General features: G+C 44.2%; 1 protein-coding gene across 1 annotated transcript; it reads right to left on the minus strand.

Moving 5' to 3' along the window:
• Window positions 1–106: 106 nt before the first annotated feature.
• On the minus strand, window positions 107–18513 carry gatc (glutamyl-tRNA amidotransferase subunit C). Its single transcript, XM_080208458.1, has 5 exons — window positions 18322–18513; window positions 16721–16771; window positions 15011–15171; window positions 12087–12190; window positions 107–433 (listed from the first exon to the last, which is right to left on the minus strand). Exons 1-5 carry the CDS (start codon window positions 18472–18474, stop codon window positions 375–377), a joined length of 528 nt encoding a protein of 175 aa, XP_080064584.1. The 5' UTR covers window positions 18475–18513; the 3' UTR covers window positions 107–374.
• Window positions 18514–19367: the final 854 nt, after the last annotated feature.

Genomic DNA, 19367 nt, shown 5'->3' on the forward strand with positions numbered 1-19367 from the left:
AGTTCCTGAAGCATGGTTCCTGAACTATAACCTTTCTCTCCAGGTGAGAAAGTGCTGCCATGGAGCCAAGAGAAATACCTTTGTTTCAGTATTCAAATACTTAACATTTTCTATCCAGTGACAGATTTAATAAAATATCAAATATAACTAACATTTTCACAAGCTTAATAGAGGAACAGTTACACTTTTTACCGAATTTTACATCTGCCAACATTGCCAGTTGATGTGAAAAATGGTTCACTTGATAAATCTTGTAGCAGTTGGGTCTTCATTAGAGTCAGTGTAGATCCTGCGATTTCAGCAACAAGGTGGAATTTTCTCCCAGAAAACGTCCTTTTTGAGAATGTTGATCCCCCAACATGTCTCTGTCTTGGTCACCAGTTAGAATGCTGGAGAAGACCGTCTCTCTCTTTCTTTGGCAGTGGAATATTGCCTAAAAAAAGATATTTATTTACATGAGCAAAATATAAATCTTAGTAAATAAAACAAATGATTTGTTGTTTGGAAATTGTCAGTACCACTGCCTCCAAGGTATTCTGTACACTCGATTACTTAACTTATAACAGAACCTGTATTGACCATTCTAAGTGGGATGCAATAATTGTTAAATGGTTGGAATATGTTCAGCAAAGTCTTATTTCACAGAAATTAATGGGATAGACATTTTTAAGTGTCTCTTCACATTCACACTGCTTTTTTTACCCTTTGAGGAATAGCAGGGGACGTGGCAGAAGGATTTTCAAAGATATTCACCAGTTTGAACTCTCGTTTCATGAGCAACAAGTCCTGGTGTTGGATTCACACCAGGAGCTTCTGGTCCAGCAGTAGGGAAGCTACCACTGTCCCACCAGGCCTTCAGAAACTCTTGTCAATCAGAATCTAATCATAATTCATCCCCTGCCTCTCCAGATTTTCTTCAGATTGGAATGAATTATTATTAATCTACTGAAGCCATAGGAGCAGCATCCTGTGTCATTGAGCATCTAAATGGGTATTCTTCACATAAACTGTAGCAGGCTGTTCTACCACGAGGCCCATTAGGGCCAAGCTTGATTACAACTTCAGCTGACATGGACACATTGCATGGGTCAATATACTGTGTCTAGGCATGCTGGCTATTAGCTCACACATCCCGAAGGAAAAGGCTAATTGGATCCCTACCTTGGCTGAGATCAGCTTCATATGGTGCAGAGCTGTAACAGATTTGCTTTATACACATTTCCTGTGAACTGATGAAAGCATTTAGCAAACTCCAATCTTGTTGCAAAGGCACCATTATTGTCAAATTTTGTGCAACTATACACAGCGATCAAATCGCAGTGCGAGAATGCAGTATATTTTGCAAAAGAATATATTTGTTAAAACTAGTGATTTAACAAATGGCAGTGATTGGCCTGTTCTCTGTTGGTGCATAAATCAAACCTTTCTGTCAGCCTGGCTGACATTTTGGCTGCTGAGATGGGGCCCCAACATACATCAAATAATTTTGCAAAGCCACATAAAGTATATTCAGAATGGCTCACCAATGCTTCTGACAACTAAGATATACAGACTACAAAATCAGGCTTAGATCTTTGTTGCGAGTTAACTGAACTCAGGTGGCAGCAAGATATCTACAACTTGGACTCAGCAGTAGGTAAAAGGGGGGAAAAAAATCAGCTAGGGTTCCTGCTGTTTATCAATATACAAGTATACTTGGGTGAAGACTGTATAAGACTTGACTCGGAAATCAATGCAGTCAAAAGTCTTATTCAGAAGCGCGCTTTAAGTCCAAAAGTTGAAAACAATTTTCAATTCTACAACCTCCTCACATTGAGAACTAGCATGATTTTCTAACACAGCTTCCTGAAGCCACACATTAATAATTATCGCAGCAGAAAATCAAATGTGATACTTTTGGTCACAAAACTGGAGCAATTTGGGTCTCATCATTTATCTTGATGTGAAGAAAGAAGTGGAAAAATCATACTAGAAATCACTTAGTACATAAAAGGTTGAAGCAAGTGGTGAAAGCAATACTCCAGGTAATCAGGTTATGGGGAGGTGATGGTGTAGTGGTATTGTCACTGGACTAGTAATCTAAAGATCTGGGTAATGTTCTGGGGACCTGGGTTTGAATCCCATATTGGCAGATGGTGACATTTGAATTGATTGACTTAAAAGTCTAATGACCATGAAATCATCGTCAATTGTCGCTAAAATGCATCTGGTTCACCAATATTCTCACCTGATCTGGCCTACTGTGACTCCAAATCCACAGCAATGTGGTTGACTCTTGAATGCTCTCTGAAACGGCCTAGCAAGTTCAAGGGCAATTAGAGATGGGCAGTAAGTGCTGGCCCAGCCAGCGACACCCACTTCCATGAAAGAATAAACAAAAAGCTGATAAACGCTTGGAGCCTTGCTCATTCTGTGATGGAAACTGAAAGCAAAATGAGTTGGCATCAGATTTCAGCCTTCAAACTTCACTGCAATAACAACCTTGGGGAAAGCAACTTGACCCTTCAGTTGTTAGCAAATTTCTGGGCATAAAATTAACTCATTAACGTTCAAAGGACCAACATATCATTCCATTAATTGTTATTAGTAATTGTTTCCCATTGGATATCTGTTATTGTTAAAATTATACGCTGAATCAGTTGAAGTTGATGCGGATTAGCAATATTTATGAGCCCTGCTCTTCTAACTTCAAAATCGTGTCCCATCTACTTTGGAATTAAACTTGCCATTGATAACAATATAGCCTCGGCTCACCCCCTAAATTCACTGTTGCCCTTCCCAATCTCCTATTCTCCAATATCCATAAACTCCAGCATCCAAATCCTGCTGCTTGGATTCTATTTTGCATCATGTCCTTTTCATCCAGCAACTCTTCCCACAAGGATACGCAGCTAATGTCACAAATCTGAAATTCTCATCCCTAGCCTTAATGGTCTCCAACTTCCTCTGGCCTAAATTGCCTCACCCTGAACTTTGTTCCTCTGATGAGTCTCTTCGAGCAGTTTCCCTTTCCTTCACACTCCCATTGGCAACTGTACTATGTAATCCCCAGTCTCAGATTCTTTTCCAAAACCTTCCAAAACACTTAAAGTGCCTCCTTTGGCTCAGTGTCTATTTCCCCAATGCATTAATTTTCAATCTGTGGGCAGTATGGTGACACAGTGGTTAGCACTGCTGCCTCACAGCACCAGAGAACCGGGTTCGATTCCTGGCTTGGGCCACTATCTGTGTGGAGTTTGTACATTCTCCCCGTGGGTTTACTTCGGGTGCTCCGATTTCTTCCCACAGTCCAAAAATGGTGCCGGTTTGGTGGATTGGCCAAGATAAATGCATGGGGATAGGATGGGGGAGGTGGACCTGGGTAAGATGCTCTTTTGGAGAGTTGGTGCAGACTCGATGGACTGAATGGCCTCTTTCTGTACTGTAGGGATTCGATGGTTCTATTAAAGTCACTGCTATCTAAATACTAGGTGAACATGTTGCAATCCAGGTGTTGGCACAGGGTCCCAAACCAAAAGAGATCTTAGCAGGTCTGGCAGCATTGTAAGGAGAGAAAAGAGCTGACATTTTGAGTCCAGATGACCCTTTGTGTGTTACTACAGTGCAAACGCCAGGAGTTGGGTAAGAAATCTCTGGTAAGTATGTGAGAATATCTCTCCAACTGAAATTTAGTTTCACATTTTGAATTAAACTCAAGTTTAAAGACAATAAATTGGTTAACAGGAACAGCCTCTCTGCAGTTGCTAACTGTTAAACAACAATAAGTGATTGCCTGAATAGGTTCTAATTACTGTGTGCTGGAATCCCAGTTCCCATTTGTTACCTGAGTCTGTCTGAAAGAGATACATAAAGTAAGCAGTAATTGCTGACTCAGGGAGTAGCCACAGAAGAAGAGCAGTGTTAAAAGTACAAGTCAAGAGTTTGGTAAAAGTGAGAATGTGGTGCAAAAGGAGAAGGAAGTGCTGCTTTTTTGTCTCCAATGCTTATATTGATTTGTGTAAGCTAAAAGCAATAAGTACTTAAAGAGAAAATGCTGGAAAATCTTAGCAGGTCTGGCAACATCTATAAGGAGAGAAAAGAGCTGACGTTTCAAGTCCAGATGACCCTTTGTCAAAACCCCCAAAGCCCCCTGCCATCAGACCTGCTGAGATTTTCCAGCATTTTCTCTTCTGGTATCAGATTCCAGCATCCGCAGTAATTTGCTTTTAATAAATATTTAATATTTTTGTCCAGTGCTTAGTGTAAAAGAAAGAGAAAAAAGTTAAACTATAAAGTAGATATGAATAAGGCACGGTCAGAGTGTGTGTGGACTGCAGAATGAGTGTGTCTACAATGAGGCTGTACTGAATGGACATAATGTGGAGATGCCGGCGTTGGACTGCGGTAAACACAGTTAAGTTGTCTCATAACACCAGGTTAAAGTCCAACAGGTTTATTTGATAGCAAACGCCACTAGCTTTCGGGGCTTTGCCCCTTCATCAGGTGATGAAGGGGCAGTGCTCCAAAAGCTAGTGGCTTTTACTACCAAATAAACCTGTTGGATTTTAACCTGGTGTTGTGAGACTTCTTATTGAATGGACATACCCAGAGTTGACATTTCCATCATTAAACTAGAGTGTAAGCTGGAGACTCTCTGACGTGAAAGGGAGTGGGAGCAGTATCTGAACAGTTTCGATCACTCCTTGTAAGAGATGCAGGTTCAGAAGGGGGTTGGTGTGAACGACAGTGTACAAGAGTAAAGGAAACCCAGGTAAGCTAGAGAACAAGGATGTAGAAACTGATCCTATTCAATAGGTCTCTATTACCTGAGAGAGTGAAGATAAAGGCAGTCAGAATGACAGCCAGGAGTGGATCATGGTAACGTAGCGAAAGTGGTGAAGAGGAAATTTAATGTAGTTGGGAATGCAATAATTTGGTGAACAGATTTATTATCCTTTGTTGTCCACATAGTGCCAGGGAGAGGGACACCTCAAACCAGCTTGAAAAGATATTATGGAGTAAGTGGAGAGGATCCAGTAACAGGATCTTTGTTGGAATCAACAACGTAGAAAAGAGTAGGCAGAATTCTGGAATTAAGAGCTAAATTGAAGAGCAGGAGGATGGCAAGGATTGGATCTCTGGATTATCACTGAGCCATGTGCAAACTGGCAGAGGGGTAAGTATTTAAAGAGAGGTCTTGTTGAAAGAGAGATTCTGTATCATAGGAAATTGCACTGAGACAGGAAGAAACTGTACCTGAAACAGGCTAGGATAAGAGTCCTAAAGAACATAAGAACATAAGAAATAGGAGCAGGAGTAGGCCATCCAGCCCTTCGAGTCTGCCCTGCCATTCAATAAGATCATGGCTGATCTGTCGTGTCTCAGTTCCACATTCCCGCCCTCTCCCCATAACCCTTAATCCCCTCGCTTATCAAAAACCCATCAACCCGCGTCTTAAAAATATTTAGCGAGGCAGCCTCCACCACTTCAACGGGCAGAGAATTCCAGAGATTCTCCACCCTTTGAGTGAAGAAGTTCTTCCTCAACTCCGTTCTAAACCGCCCCCCCTTTATCTTGAGGCTGTGCCCCCTAGTCCTACTGTCCTTTCTGAGCGGGAAGAGCCTCTCCACGTCTATCCTATCCATCCCATTCATCATCTTATACGTCTCAATGAGATCTCCCCTCATTCTTCTAAACTCTAACGAGTACAAGCCTAGTTTATTCAGCCTCTCCTCATAGCTCAACCCCCTCAACTCCGGTATCAGCCTAGTAAACCTCCTCTGCACTCCCTCCAAGGCCAAAATATCCTTGCGTAAGTACGGCGACCAAAACTGCACACAGTACTCCAGCTGCGGCCTCACCAATGCCCTATACAGCTGCAGCAAGACCTCCCTACTTCTATATTCAATCCCCCTCGCTATGAAGGCCAGCATCCCATTAGCCTTCCTGACCACCTGCTGCACCTGCAAGCTGGGTTTTTGTGACTCATGCACAAGGACCCCGAGGTCCCTCTGCACCGTCGCCTGCTGCAGTTTTTCGCCCCGTAAGTAATAGTCCTTCCTACCATTATTCCTACCAAAGTGGACCACCTCGCACTTGCCAACATTAAATTCCATTTGCCATTTCCTGGCCCATTCGCCCAGCCTATCTAGATCCTTCTGCAGACTCTCCACACCCTCCGCGCAATTTGCCGTTCCACCAATCTTGGTGTCATCAGCAAATTTCAACACCATACACTCGGTTCCCTCCTCCAGATCATCTATATAAATGGTAAATAGCTGAGACCCCAGCACTGACCCCTGGGGCACTCCACTAGTCACCAACCGCCAATCCGAATAGCACCCATTAACCCCCACTCTCTGCCTCCTATTTGACAACCAATCCTCTATCCACGCTAACACCCTACCCCCAACTCCACGCCCCCTTACCTTCTGCAATAACCTCTTGTGAGGTACCTTGTCAAACGCCTTCTGAGAATCAAGAAACACCACATCCACCGGCTCTCCTCTACCCACCACCCTAGACACATCCTCATAGAACTCCAATAAATTTGTCAGACACGACTTCCCCTTAATGAAACTGTGCTGCGTCTGCTCTATCAAGCAATTCCCCTCAAGATGACTCACTATTTCCTCCTTGATGACGGATTCTAACATTTTACCTACAACAGACGTTTAAACTAACCAGCCTATAATTCCCTGCCTTTTGCCTGGCACCCTTCTTAAACAACGGCGTAACATTAGCCACTTTTGAATCTTCTGGCACTTCCCCGGAATCCAAACCACCAAGGCATCCACTGTCACCTCCGCCATTTCTTTCAGAACCCTCGGATGCATTCCATCCGGTCCTGGGGACTTGTCCACAATCAGTCCCTCCAGTCTGTCGAGCACTGCCTCTCTAGTAACAATAATGTCATTGAGACCCTCCAGTCCTACCACCTTTCCATCGCTAACACCCGGCAAATTATTCACGTCTTCCTCCGTGAAGACCGAAACAAAAAAGTTATTCAAGACCTCAGCCATTTCCCCATCCCCTACCACTAAGTCCCCCCTCTCATCCTCTAAGGGTCCAACGTTCACCCTAGCCAGCCTCTTCCTTTTTATGTATTTATAAAAACTCTTGCTATCCTTTTTTATATTAAGCGCTAGCCCAGCTTCATAGTTTCTCCTACCCTTCTTTATCAACTTCATTGTTAATCTTTGTTGACATTTAAACCTCTCCCAATCCTCTTCTCGCCCACTACTCTTAGCTACTCTAAACGCCTCCGCTTTTAGTTTAACACTTTCCTTCACCTCCTTCGTTATCCACGGCTTAATACCTCTCCTCCTATGGTCCTTTTTAACCATCGGAATAAATTTCTGCTGAGCACCAAGAAAGATCTCCTTAAAGATCCTCCACTGCTCCTCAGCAGACCTACCTTCCAACGTGCTCCCCCAGTCAACATTCGCCAATTCTTCTCTCATCCTACCGTACTCCCCTCTGTCCAAACAAAGGACGCGTGTCCGGGAACCCACTTTCTCCTCCTCCATCTGCACCAGAAACTCCACCATACAATGATCACTCTCCCCAAGAGGATCCTTCACCGCAAGGTCCCTAATTCTACCCGCCTCACTACATAACACCAGATCCAAGATAGCTCGCTCCCTCATCGGCTCCAACACACACTGTTCAAGGAAACTATCCCGGCAGCATTCCAAGAACTCCTCCTCGAGCCCACTGCGTCCAACATGGGTCGACCAATCAATATGCAGATTGAAATCTCCCATAATTATGGCCGTCCCATTCCTGCACGCCGCACTTATTTGCGCGTTAACAGCCCGCCCCACCTCCAGATCATTATTCGGGGGCCTATAGATGACACCCACCAGCGTCTTCCTTCCTTTGCTGTTCCTAATCTCTACCCACAACGATAAGGAAAGGGAAAGTAAAGTGGTCACAAGGGCAGAGTATCAAGGAACAAATTGAATGAATTTAGCAAATTTAACTTGGGCAGGGGTGGGATTTGCAGGTGTGGCAGTATAACCATGGTAACCGTCACTGAGTCATGGCTGCAAGATAGTCAGGATTAGGAATTTAATAAGCAAATTATAAGGTCTACAGAAAAGATTGGGAAAACGGTATAGGCAAAGGAGTAACCTTCATGATTAAGGATGAATCACCTCAATGTAATGAAATGATGGAGTCTCTATGGGGAGAATTAAGAAATTGGAAAGAATTTAAGACTGTAAACGTGTCGGGTTATGGGTGAGAGCGTGGGGAGGGGTGGGCCTGGGTAAGGTGCTCTTTTGGAGAGTTGGTGCAAATGTGATGGGCTGAATGGCCTCTTGCACTGTTGAGATCCTCTGGATAGTGAGAGTTGCGAATCAGCAGATGTGAAGTGGTAGATTGTATAAATGTTGAGATTAGACATGAATGAAGCAACAGCCATGTTTTTAATGGGGGATTTTAAGCGTATGTCTGAAAGGTGGTGAAGTGCCAGGATAATTTTCTGCAACATTACGTCCCTGAGCCAAACAAGGGAGCAAAGCATATTCGGAATGCTGAACAGTGCAAGGAAATTTATCCAATAACATTCATACAATCGAGCTGAGTGTTTTTTTGAAAGGGGAAAATGTGAAACAACTACAGCTATTCTAGGTTTAGGTTCGGCTGATTTCAATTGGATAAATCTGTCCAAAATCTGTCAGATGACAGAAGGTCAGAGGAAGGAATTCAAAAGGTAATTTAAAGTGATTAAAGAAGTTTATACCCCTTGGGGTATATGTGGCTACAAAAGACAACTTGGGGCAAGATGAAGCAAAGAAGAAGTGTACAAAAATGGGGAGAAGCACCGGTGAATGGGAAATATTAATTTGTTCATTTGGAAGTGTCTGGCATTCCAGTAACAGCAAAGGATGATTAAAAAAAAGCAAAAACAAATATGAAAGTAAACATGCTATTGATACCAAGATCAACACTCAGGGTAAAGAGTAGCCATGTGCAATGTGCACCTTTTTATATGGCTACTGGTAATATTCTCAATGGAAATAAGGAAAACATGCTAAATAGTTATTTGGGGTCAGTATTTATCTTAGAAGAGGTCAGCATGCCTGCCATCCCAAAGAAACAAATTAATATTGAATCAGGGTCCGAAACTGACTTAAACTATATAAACAAAATGAGAATAATAATGAATATGGGCAGCACAGCATTGCTGCCTCACAGTGCCAGCAACCCGGGTTCGATTCCTGGCTTGGGTCACTGTCTGTGCAGAGTCTGTAGGTTCTCCCCATGTCTGCGTGGGTTTCCTCCAGGTGCTCCAGTTTCCTCCCACAGTCTGAAAGATGTGTTGGTTAGGTGCATTGGCCGTGCTAAATTCTCCCTCAGTGTACCCGAACAGGCACCAGAGTGTGGCAACTAGCGGATTTTCACAGTAACTGCATGGCAATGTTAACGTAAGCCTACTTGTGAAAATGATAAATAAATAAAAAAAAACAAAAAAAGATGAATGAAGAGGGTGTTCAGTAAACACCCCCTTATGCTGGAGGGAAGGAAAGACGGACGCTGCTGAAGATTGCTGGGCTATGGACCTTACCCTGAGCAATTCTGACAGTGATGTTATGGCACATCCCACAACCATCTCCATTTATGCCAAGTATGACTCCAACCCCGGAGAGATTTCCCCCTGATTCCCACTAACTTCAGTTTTGCCAGGGCTCCTTGCGGCTACAATTGGTCAAACCTGCCACAATGTCAAGGGCAGTCACCCTCACCTCCTGTCCATGTTTGGACCAAGGCTGTGATGAAGTCAGGAGCTGAGTGGCCCTGGCAGAACCCAAACTGAGAATCAACGAGCGGGTTATTGCTGAGTAAGTGCCTCTTGATAGCACAGTCTCCGATCCCTTCCATCACTTTACCAACAAATCGAGAGTAAGCTGACGGGCAGTAATTGGCCGGGTCAGATTTGCCCAGCCTTTTGTGGATGTGAGATAACTGGACAATTTTCCACATTGTTGGGTAGATGCCAGTGTTGTAGCTGTCCTGGAACAGCTTGGCTAGGGGTGTGGCAAGTTCGGGAGCACAAAGAATACTGCCAGGGCACACAGCCTTTGCAGTACACAGTGTCTTCAACCATTTTATGACATCTTGTGCTAGAGTGAATCAAAATGGCTGAAGACTGACATCTGTGATGCTGGGGGCCTTCCGGCGGAGGCCGAGATGGATCACACACTCAGCGTTTCTGGTTGAAGATTTACCACAATGACACCTGGACTCCAGGGATAATTACAAAGAGAGATTACACAAACTAGGGTTGTATTCAATAGAATTTTTAACCTTAAGGGTTGCTTTGATCAACATTTTCAGATATTAATGGGAATGAAAATTCCTGGGGTGGCACGGTGGTTAGCACTGAGGCTTCACAGCTCCAGGGACCTGGGTTCGATTCCCGGCTTGGGTCACTGTCTATGTGGAGTCTGCACATTCTCCCCGTGTGTGCGTGGGATTCTTCCGATTGCTCCGGTTTCTTCCCACAGTCCAAAGATGTGCGGGTTAGGTTGATTGGCCATGCTAAAATTGCCCCTTAGCGTCCTGAGATGTGTAGGTTAAGGGATTAGCGGGTAAATATGTAGGGATATGGGGGTAGGGCCTGGGTGGGATTGTGGTCAGTGCAGATGGCCTCTTTCTGCACTTTAGAGTTTCTATGATTCTGTGAATGCTGGTTGGGGACTCCAGGGCCAGGGGTACAGTCTACAAGATCCGGCTGGATCTTTCAGGAGGTAAATTAGGAAACAATTGTACACACAGAGGTGGAGGTTTTAGAACACCCTTCTACAAGTGATCAATTGTTAATTTTACAACTGAGATAGACTTTTGTTAACCAAGGATGTTAAGGAACCTGGGTAACAGTAGCAGGAATCAGGTCACAATTTAGCCAAGATCTCACTAGATGGAGAACAGGCTTGACAGATTAAATGGTCTCTTCCTCTTTCTATGTTTTTACATATCATAGAATCTCTACAGTGCAGAAGACGGCCATTTGGCCCATCAAGTCTGTACCCACCACAATCCCACCTAGGCCCTATACCTGTAACCCCTCACATATACACTGCTAATCCCCCTGACACTACGGTCAATTTAGCATGACCAACCAAACCCACACATCTTTGGACAGTGGAAGGAAACCGGAGCACCTGGAGGAAACCCATGTAGATACGGGCAGAATGTGCAGATTCTGCACAGACAGTGACCCAAGGCTGGAATTGAACTCGGGTTCCTGGTGCTGTGAGGCGACAGTGCTAACCAATGTGCCAGATCAGCTTCCGTTGCTGAGTTATGATGCATTAACTGACCTCAGCTAAAGTCTAACAGCTACCTCAGATTAGACAAATGTGAACTCAGCCTTGAGTTCCACTCTCAAACGTTATCTAACAACACCCTCTGTTGCTGCTGTTTGTGTTTAGGCACTGGATGAGACTAGGATCAGACTTGACATGAAAACCTTCCTACTTTCATTATCATGGCTCACATGACAACAGTGGGCATTTAACCGATAATGTCAGAAGAGGCTGGGAAACAAATTTAATAATTGAGCCATGCCGTGCTGCGGATGGCACAGTGATTAGCACTGCTGCCTCACAGCTCCAGAGACCCGGGTTCAATTCCAACCCTTGGCTATTGTGTGTAGAGTTTGCACATTCTCCTCATGTCTGTGTTGGTTTCCTCTGGGTGTTCCTGTTTGCTCCCACAGTCCAAAGATGTACAGGTTAGGTTAATTGGGCAGGGTAAACAAACCCTTAGTGCAGAAGATGTGTAGGTTGGGGGAATTAGCGGGATCAATATGTGGATTATAGGAATAGGGCCTGGATGGGATGCTCTGTCGGAGAGTCAGTGCAGACTTGATGGCCTCCTTCTGCACTGTAGGGATTCAACGATATTTTTCTATGAAATTAAATTTCAGGCAGCCAATTAAAAAAATCAATTATAGCTCTGGCAACAAGCTGAAAATCAATCCCAGTGTTTTCAGGAGAGGACACAGGCGATAAAAGGAGGGAACAACATTCATTTCACATTACAAGAAGAATCCAAAAGCTCCGAGCATTTCCAGTGGTCATACTAATTGAATTTACCTGGAGGCGCTACAAGGTATTCCTCTATAGTGTGCTTCGCGTTGCTCAGGATAACCTCTGCGCAGTAACCTTCTGTGACCTTGTCTGCACGCAAGTACAAAGCTCTGTGGGGGGGGGGGAAAAGAGCAATGTATTAGAAGTTGAATTGAAAGGTCCTGTAACTGTGGTCCATCGATCTCTCAGATCAGTGACAGACAATTCCATGAGAACATACATCAGAGCAAGAGTAGATTACATGTCCGCCCTCAAGCCTGCTTTATCATTCAATATGATTACGGCTGATCCCCTGGGACTCTTCCGAATGCCCTGGTTTCCTCCCATAGTTCAAAGATGTGCAGGTTAGGTTGATTAGCCATGCTAAAATTGCCCCTCAGTGTACTGAGATGCATAGGTTAGAGGGATTAGCAGGTAAATATGTAAGGATATGGAGGTAAGGCCTGGGTGGGATTGTGGTCGGTGCAGACTTGATGGGCCAGATGAACTCTTTCTGCACTGTAGGGTTTCAACTCCACTCTCGTGCCCATCCCCACGAGCCTAAGAGGTCAAATTTTCTCAATGCCAGCCTTGAATGTGCTGAAGGATCCACACAACCCCTGGAGTAGGAAATTCCAACATTCACAAATCTCTGAGTGAAGAAATTTCTCCAATCTCAGTTCTAAATGATCCACCCCTTCTGCTGATGTGGTGGCCCCTTGTTTTGAGATTCTCCCAGCCAAGGGGAACACTCTATCAGTCTCGACCCCATCAAACCCCTTCAGAAACATAGAAACTAGAAGTTGAGGTAGGCCATTTGGCCCTTTGGACCTGATCTACCATTCGTTATGATCAAGGCTGACTACCAAATTCTATATCCTGATTCCCCCTTCCCCCATATCCCTTTAGCCCTAAGAGCTATATCTAATTTCTTCTTGAAATCACATGTTTTGGCCTCAACTATTTTTTGTGGGAGTGAATTCCACAGACTCACCATTCTCTGAGTGAAGAAATTTCTCCTCACCTTAGTCCTTAAAGATTTACCCTCAAACTATGACCCCTAGTTCTGGACTCCCCCACCATCAGGAACATTCCTTCCGAATCTACTCTACTAACCCTGTTAAAATTTTAGAGATTTCTATGAGATCCCCTCTCACTCTTCTAAACTCCAGTGAATACAATCCTAACTGACGTAGTCTCTCTTCATATGACAGACCTATCATCCCAGGAATCAGCCTGGTAAACCTTCGCTGCATTCCCTCTGTAGCAACAACATTCTTCCTCAGAGAGGGACACCAAAATTGCGCCTGATACTCCAAGTGTGGCCTCACCATCAGTCTATACCACTGCAGCAAAACATCCCTATCCCTGAACACAAACCCTCTGGCAATGAAAGCCAACATACCATTTGCCTTCTTTACTGCCTGCTGTACCTGCGTGCTTACTTTCAACAACTGATGCGCAAGGAAACCATGGTCTTGCTGAGTATCCACTTCTCACAATCCCCTATGTTTCAATGAGATCACCTCTTATTCTTCTAATCTCTACAGAATAGGCCCAATTTACTCAGTCTCTCATCAGAGGACAATCCTATCAGCACAGGAACCAATCGAGTGAACTTCCATTTTACAGCCTCCAAGGCATCCTTCCTAACCTTTCCTTAGCTAGAGACCAAAACAGCACAAGTACTCAAGATGCAGCCTACCTCGACTTGTATAGCAAGCCCGATACAAATGGAGGAGGATGTCCTTGTTCTTATTCCAAACCCCTTGCAAAACTGATCAACATGCCGTTTTACCAATTATTTGCTGTACCTGCATGCTAATGTTGTGTGTGCCTTGTACAAGTACACCAAGTCACCCTGAATATCAACAGTTAAAAGAGCCACTCCTTTTAAAACTATAGTGCTTTTCTATTCATAGAACCAAAGTCAACCTCCACATTTGTTCACTTTCTACTCCTTCTGTCACTTTGTTGCCCACTTATTTAATCAGTCTATAGCTCTTCTGGGCCCCGGGGAGGTGGGGAGTTTTGTAATGTTTGTCTGACATCCGCTCCATGCTGAGTTCCATCTGTCCACAACAGACTAAGGTCTAAAGAGGAAGGGAACAGGCTGCAAGCCTCCACTGTCCCCGGGTTTACAGACTCCCTCTTCAGGCAAATCAGTTTTTAACTTTCTCTGGAAGTTAGCATTCCCAGAATATAAAAACCATTCACATTGTTTATGCCTACCAATTTCAGATAAAAATAAATTTTGCTTTGTTCATTTATGGCCTTGCTATTTGCAAACTTCCTTTTATTTCCCTTTGAAAATCAATATGTAAATACCAACAAGCCTTCTTATCTTCTCATGCAAATTTCTATCCATGTTACTTACTTGTATTTCAGCTTTCTGCTCATTTCTGTTTCAAATGCCTGCTTTTACAATTAACCATGTTGATGATTTAAAGCCTTCAGGTTTAATTAAATTAGTCACCAACACACACAAAGCCTCACAAACCTCTTTCACAGTATCCCACAGTAATATTGGAAAAATTGCTTTTATTTTGCAAGGGGAAAAATATCCAACATCACAGGAGTGTTATCAGGCACAAAAATAGGAGAGGTGGAGATGTCAGCATTGGACTAGGGTGGGCACAGTAAGAAGTCTCACAACACCAGGTTAAAGTCCAACAGGTGTACTTAGAATCACGAGCTTTCGGAGCACTGCTCCTTCATCAGGTGAATGGTTTTAAATAAACCTATTGAACTTTAACCTGGTGATGTGAGACTTCGCACTGAAAATAGGAGACATTAGGACAGGTGACAAAAAGAGAGAGGTTTGAAGGGTTGTCTTATAGACAGGGAGGTTTAAGTAAGGAATTTCAGAATCTGAAACTTCAATACTTCACGTTTAAAATTTCATTTCCTTAATTTAGCAACCATTGCATAAGAAAACAGAAAGTCATTACCTGTCCTCCAGCACTGAATCCATTGGTTCCACTCCCTCTGTGTCAACAACGTGCAGCTGGTTGGCAAACTGTATGGCATCCGCCAGCCTCTCTACACCCTCCTGGTTCCAAAAATCGACAAGTGCCAATCGTTCCAGGTGGTCAATCATCTCCATGGATACCTGGAGTTTGTAAACATATGGTGCTCACTAACTGACCATAAATCTCTGTTAGCAGAGCAGCTAACTATTCTTGCCACCTAGCCAGGATTGATTGCTAGCCTGCATGGGGTTGAGGCAATAGGCACAGAGTTACAGAAAATGACAACCAAGCCTCTCTATGGGAGGAGTTTTCCCATCCCGCCTGCCATGGAAATCACAGTGTACAAGGAGGTGAACCACGCAAAGATCCACTGACCTTGGGCAGGATTCTTCCGATTTAGATTTGATTTATTATTGTCACATGTATTAGTATACAGTGAAAGGTATTGCTTCTTGTATGCTATACAGATAAAGCACACCGTACATAGAGATGGAAAGGAGAGAGTATAGAATGTAGTCATTGCTAGGGTGTAAAGATGCAAAGTAGATCCGTTCAAAAGTCTGATGGCAGCAGGGGAGAAACTGTTTATGAGTCAGTTCGTACGCGTCCTCAGACTTTTGTATCTTTTTCCTGACGGAAGAAGGTGGGAGAATGTCCAGGGTATGTGGGGTCCTTGATTATGCTGGCTGCTTTTCTGAGGCAACAGGAAATGTAGACAGAGTCAATGGGTGGGAGGCTGATTTGCGTGATGGATTGGGCTTCGTTCACGACCCTTTGTAGTTCCTTGAGGTTCTGAGCAGAGCAGAAGCCATACTAAGCTGTGATACAACCAGAAAGGATGTTTTCTATGGTGCATCTGTAAAAGTTGTTGACAGTCGTAGCGGACATGCCAAACTTCCTTAGTCTTCTCTGAGAAAGTAGAGGCGTTGGTGGGCTTTCTTAACTATAGCTTCGACATGGAGCAACCACGACAGGTTGTTGGTGATCTGGACACCTGAAAACTTGAAGTTCTCAACCATTATTACTTCACCTCTGTTGCATAGCTGCATAGCTTCCACTATGCTTCCTGAGGTTAATGGCTACCTTCTTTATTTTGTTAACATTGAGGGAAGGATTATTGTCATCGGAGCAGTTCACCAGATTCTCTCTCGCTTTCCATCTCATCAATCTTTGAGATCTGACCCACTAAGGTGGTGTCATCAGCAAACTCGAAAATCTAGTTGGAGGGGAATTTGGCCACACAGTCACAGATGTATAAGGAGTATAGTAAGGGGCTGAGGACACAGTCTTGTGGGACACCAGTGTTGAGGACGAACATGGGGGACGTGTTGTTGCCTATCCTTACTGAATCCCCACAGGGAAGCCCCCAGAAATTTCCCCTAATACCAATCTAATGAGAGTATCACTTACACCACTGCTTTGATAACTTGAGTAAGTACACTGACTGTGAAAGCTCAATCTAAATTAGTCCACCTTTGCATTTCACTCAGGAGTTGTTGGAGCTACCAAGAATTGTCAGACCCCCTTCCTTCACCCAGAAATGGTGAGTCACTTGTAGCAATCCTACCACTGCATAGACCAGGGTCAAAGACTTAACCTCCCAGCTCATTATGTTTCACAGTAGAAATTTCACCACTGCCTTTCAGCTATTTTCAAATCTGAAATTAGTGTCCACAATTGCTTGCTTACCTCTGGAAGTTCTCCATCCTCAACAAGCTGCCAGGTTGGACTCTGAGGCACCTACAAAGATGAAGAATGCAAATATAAAGACTGGCTCCAAGGGGCTCTGTCGTTAAATGGCACACCAGGACTGGCTGCCTAGCCTCATGTATGAAGACTAACCACTGGGACATATGGGCAAAGTGGTGCCTGAACTTCAAAAACAGGGAAGGAAATTGGGCCATAACTGAAGTTTCAATGCAGACAATTACACAGTATGAATCAGGTACAGTGTGACACACAATGTGCCAGGAAAACAGGGTCAGATGGTCAGAAACACAGTATAATGTGCCTATTGAGAGAGAGGCTTTAGGCGCTTGGAGTGGAGGGATGAGATCCAGATATAGAGTAAGTTCCAGTAAACAGGATGCCTGTTTGAAAAGTGGGGTGATAGGCAACCTGTTGTGGGGTTCGCTTTATGGAAGGGAATCGTGCTGTAGAGAGAAGGACAGGTTCCCAGTCTGTGGGGGAAGACTAGAGTTTGTGATCTGGGTTTGGGGACATTTGCCCTCAATGGAGAGGTGGTTGGAGTCGGTTTTGAGAGGAGGGTTCATTTGGGTTTGGAGGGTTTGATCCAGATGTGGGGAAGTTTGAACAGGGATTGAACTGGGTTTGGGGTAATTGATTGGGTTTGAGGGATTAGTTCCGGGTTTAATCTGGATTTGCTCTAGGTTTGCTCTGGTTGGGGGGTTTAAGGAGTTTAATGCAGGTTTGGTCTGGGTTTAAGGGGTTTAATCTGGGTTTGCTTTGATTGGGGGGGGGGGGGGGGGCGGGTTTAATCTGTGTTTGCTCCGGGTTTAGAGGGTTTAATCCGGGTGTGCTTCGGGTTTAGGGGATTTAATTCGGGTTTAGGGGGTTTAATCTGGGTTTGCTCCAGGTTTAGGGGGTTTAATCCAGGTTTGCTCAGGGTTTAGGGGATTTAATCCGGGTTTGCCCTGGGTTTAGGGGGTTTAATCCGGGTTTGCTCAGGGTTTAGGGGGTTTAATCCGGGTTTGCTCAGGGTTTAGGGGGTTTAATCCGGGTTTGCCCTGGATTTAGGGGGTTTAATCCGGGTTTGCTCAGGGTTTAGGGGGTTTAATCCGGGTTTGCCCTGGATTTAGGGGGTTTAATCCGGGTTTGCTCAGGGTTTAGGGGGTTTAATCCGGGTTTGCTCAGGGTTTAGGGGGTTTAATCCGGGTTTGCCCTGGGTTTAGGGGGTTTAATCCGGGTTTGCTCAGGGTTTAGGGGGTTTAATCCGGGTTTGCCCTGGGTTTAGGGGGTTTAATCCGGGTTTAGGGAATTTAATCCGGGTTTAGGGGATTTAATCCGGGTTTGCTCCGGGTTTAGGGGGTTTAATCCGGGTTTGCTCAGGGTTTAGGGGGTTTAATCCGGGTTTGCCCTGGGTTTAAGGGGTTTAATCCGGGTTTAGGGGATTTAATCCGGGTTTGCCCTGGGTTTAGGGGGTTTAATCCGGGCTTAATCCGGGTTTAGGGGGTTTAATCCGGGTTTGCTCCCGGTGGCGGTGGAAGGTTCCCGAGTCCCGGCCGGCTCTAGTCCCGAGGCCGCGGCTCCTCCCCGGCTCCAGGCCCTACCTTACTCCGATCCGAGCCCGGCTCCGGCTGCTCGGGCCCGGCGCCTCCGGGCCGCTTCCCCCACACGGCAGCTCGGGGATTCAGGGCCTGGACAGGCCTCAGCCACCCGGAGAGCGGCACCGCCTGAGCGCCTTTCCCGGCGAAGCTCCACATCTCCCGGCACCAGGAACCGCCCACAGGGGGAGGGGAGAGCGGAGCAGCAACTCCGAGAGAGAGAGAGTAACTGTGAAATAATCCATCAAACCAAACCGATCACCCATAAACCAAATCAATAATCCATCAACCTAATCAATAATCCATCAACCTAATCAATAGCCCATAAACTATATCAATAATCCATAATCAATAATTCAGAAATCAAATCAATCCATCAAACCAAATCAATAATTCATCCAGCTGAACCGATCACCCATAAACCCAATCATCAATGATCCATCAACCCAATCAATAACCCATAAACTATATCAATAATCCATAAACCAAATCAATAATTCAGAAATCAAATCAATTCATCAAACCAAATCAATAATCCATAAACCAAATCAATAACCTATAGACTACAATCAATATTCATAGATGAGAATCAATCAATCATGCATAGACTGGAATCAATAATGCACCAATCAAATTAACAATTGACCAGAATCAATAATCCATACACTGGAATCAATAACCCACACATCAAACCATTAGTCCATCGGCCAGAATGAATAATGCATAGGCTGGAATCAATAATCCATATAACAAATCATTGACCCGAATCAATAATCCATAGGCTGTAATCAATAATCCATCAACTAACCAATAATCTGTGAACCAAATCAATAATCTATAGACTGGATTCAATAATCCAAATCAGTAAATAATGGCAGGTCCAATTCTATTTCTGGGCAATGGCAATCCCCAGGATATTGATAATGGAGAATTCAGCAATGGTAATGCCATTGATTTTTTTATTTGATTATTATTGTCACATACACCTAGATACAGTGAAAAGTATTGTTTAGTGTGCTTTCCATACAAATCATACCATACATAGTATTGAA

This window comes from Carcharhinus amblyrhynchos, chromosome 20 (assembly GCF_965287045.1).
Source record: "Carcharhinus amblyrhynchos chromosome 20, sCarAmb.v2.hapA, whole genome shotgun sequence".
In the NCBI taxonomy this organism is placed as follows: domain Eukaryota; kingdom Metazoa; phylum Chordata; class Chondrichthyes; order Carcharhiniformes; family Carcharhinidae; genus Carcharhinus; species Carcharhinus amblyrhynchos.

What these genes read in the sequence shown, in the direction of transcription:
- gatc (XM_080208458.1), bottom strand. Translation starts at nt 18,474, where the DNA reads ATGTGGAGCTTCGCCGGGAAAGGCGCTCAGGCGGTGCCGCTCTCCGGG. An exon ending in CGGGCTCGGATCGGAGTAAG is followed by an intron (nt 16,772 to 18,321) that starts GTAGGGCCTGGA and finishes TCATCTTTGTAG; the next exon opens with GTGCCTCAGAGTCCAACCTG. An exon ending in GATTCAGTGCTGGAGGACAG is followed by an intron (nt 12,191 to 15,010) that starts GTAATGACTTTC and finishes CCCCCCCCACAG; the next exon opens with AGCTTTGTACTTGCGTGCAG.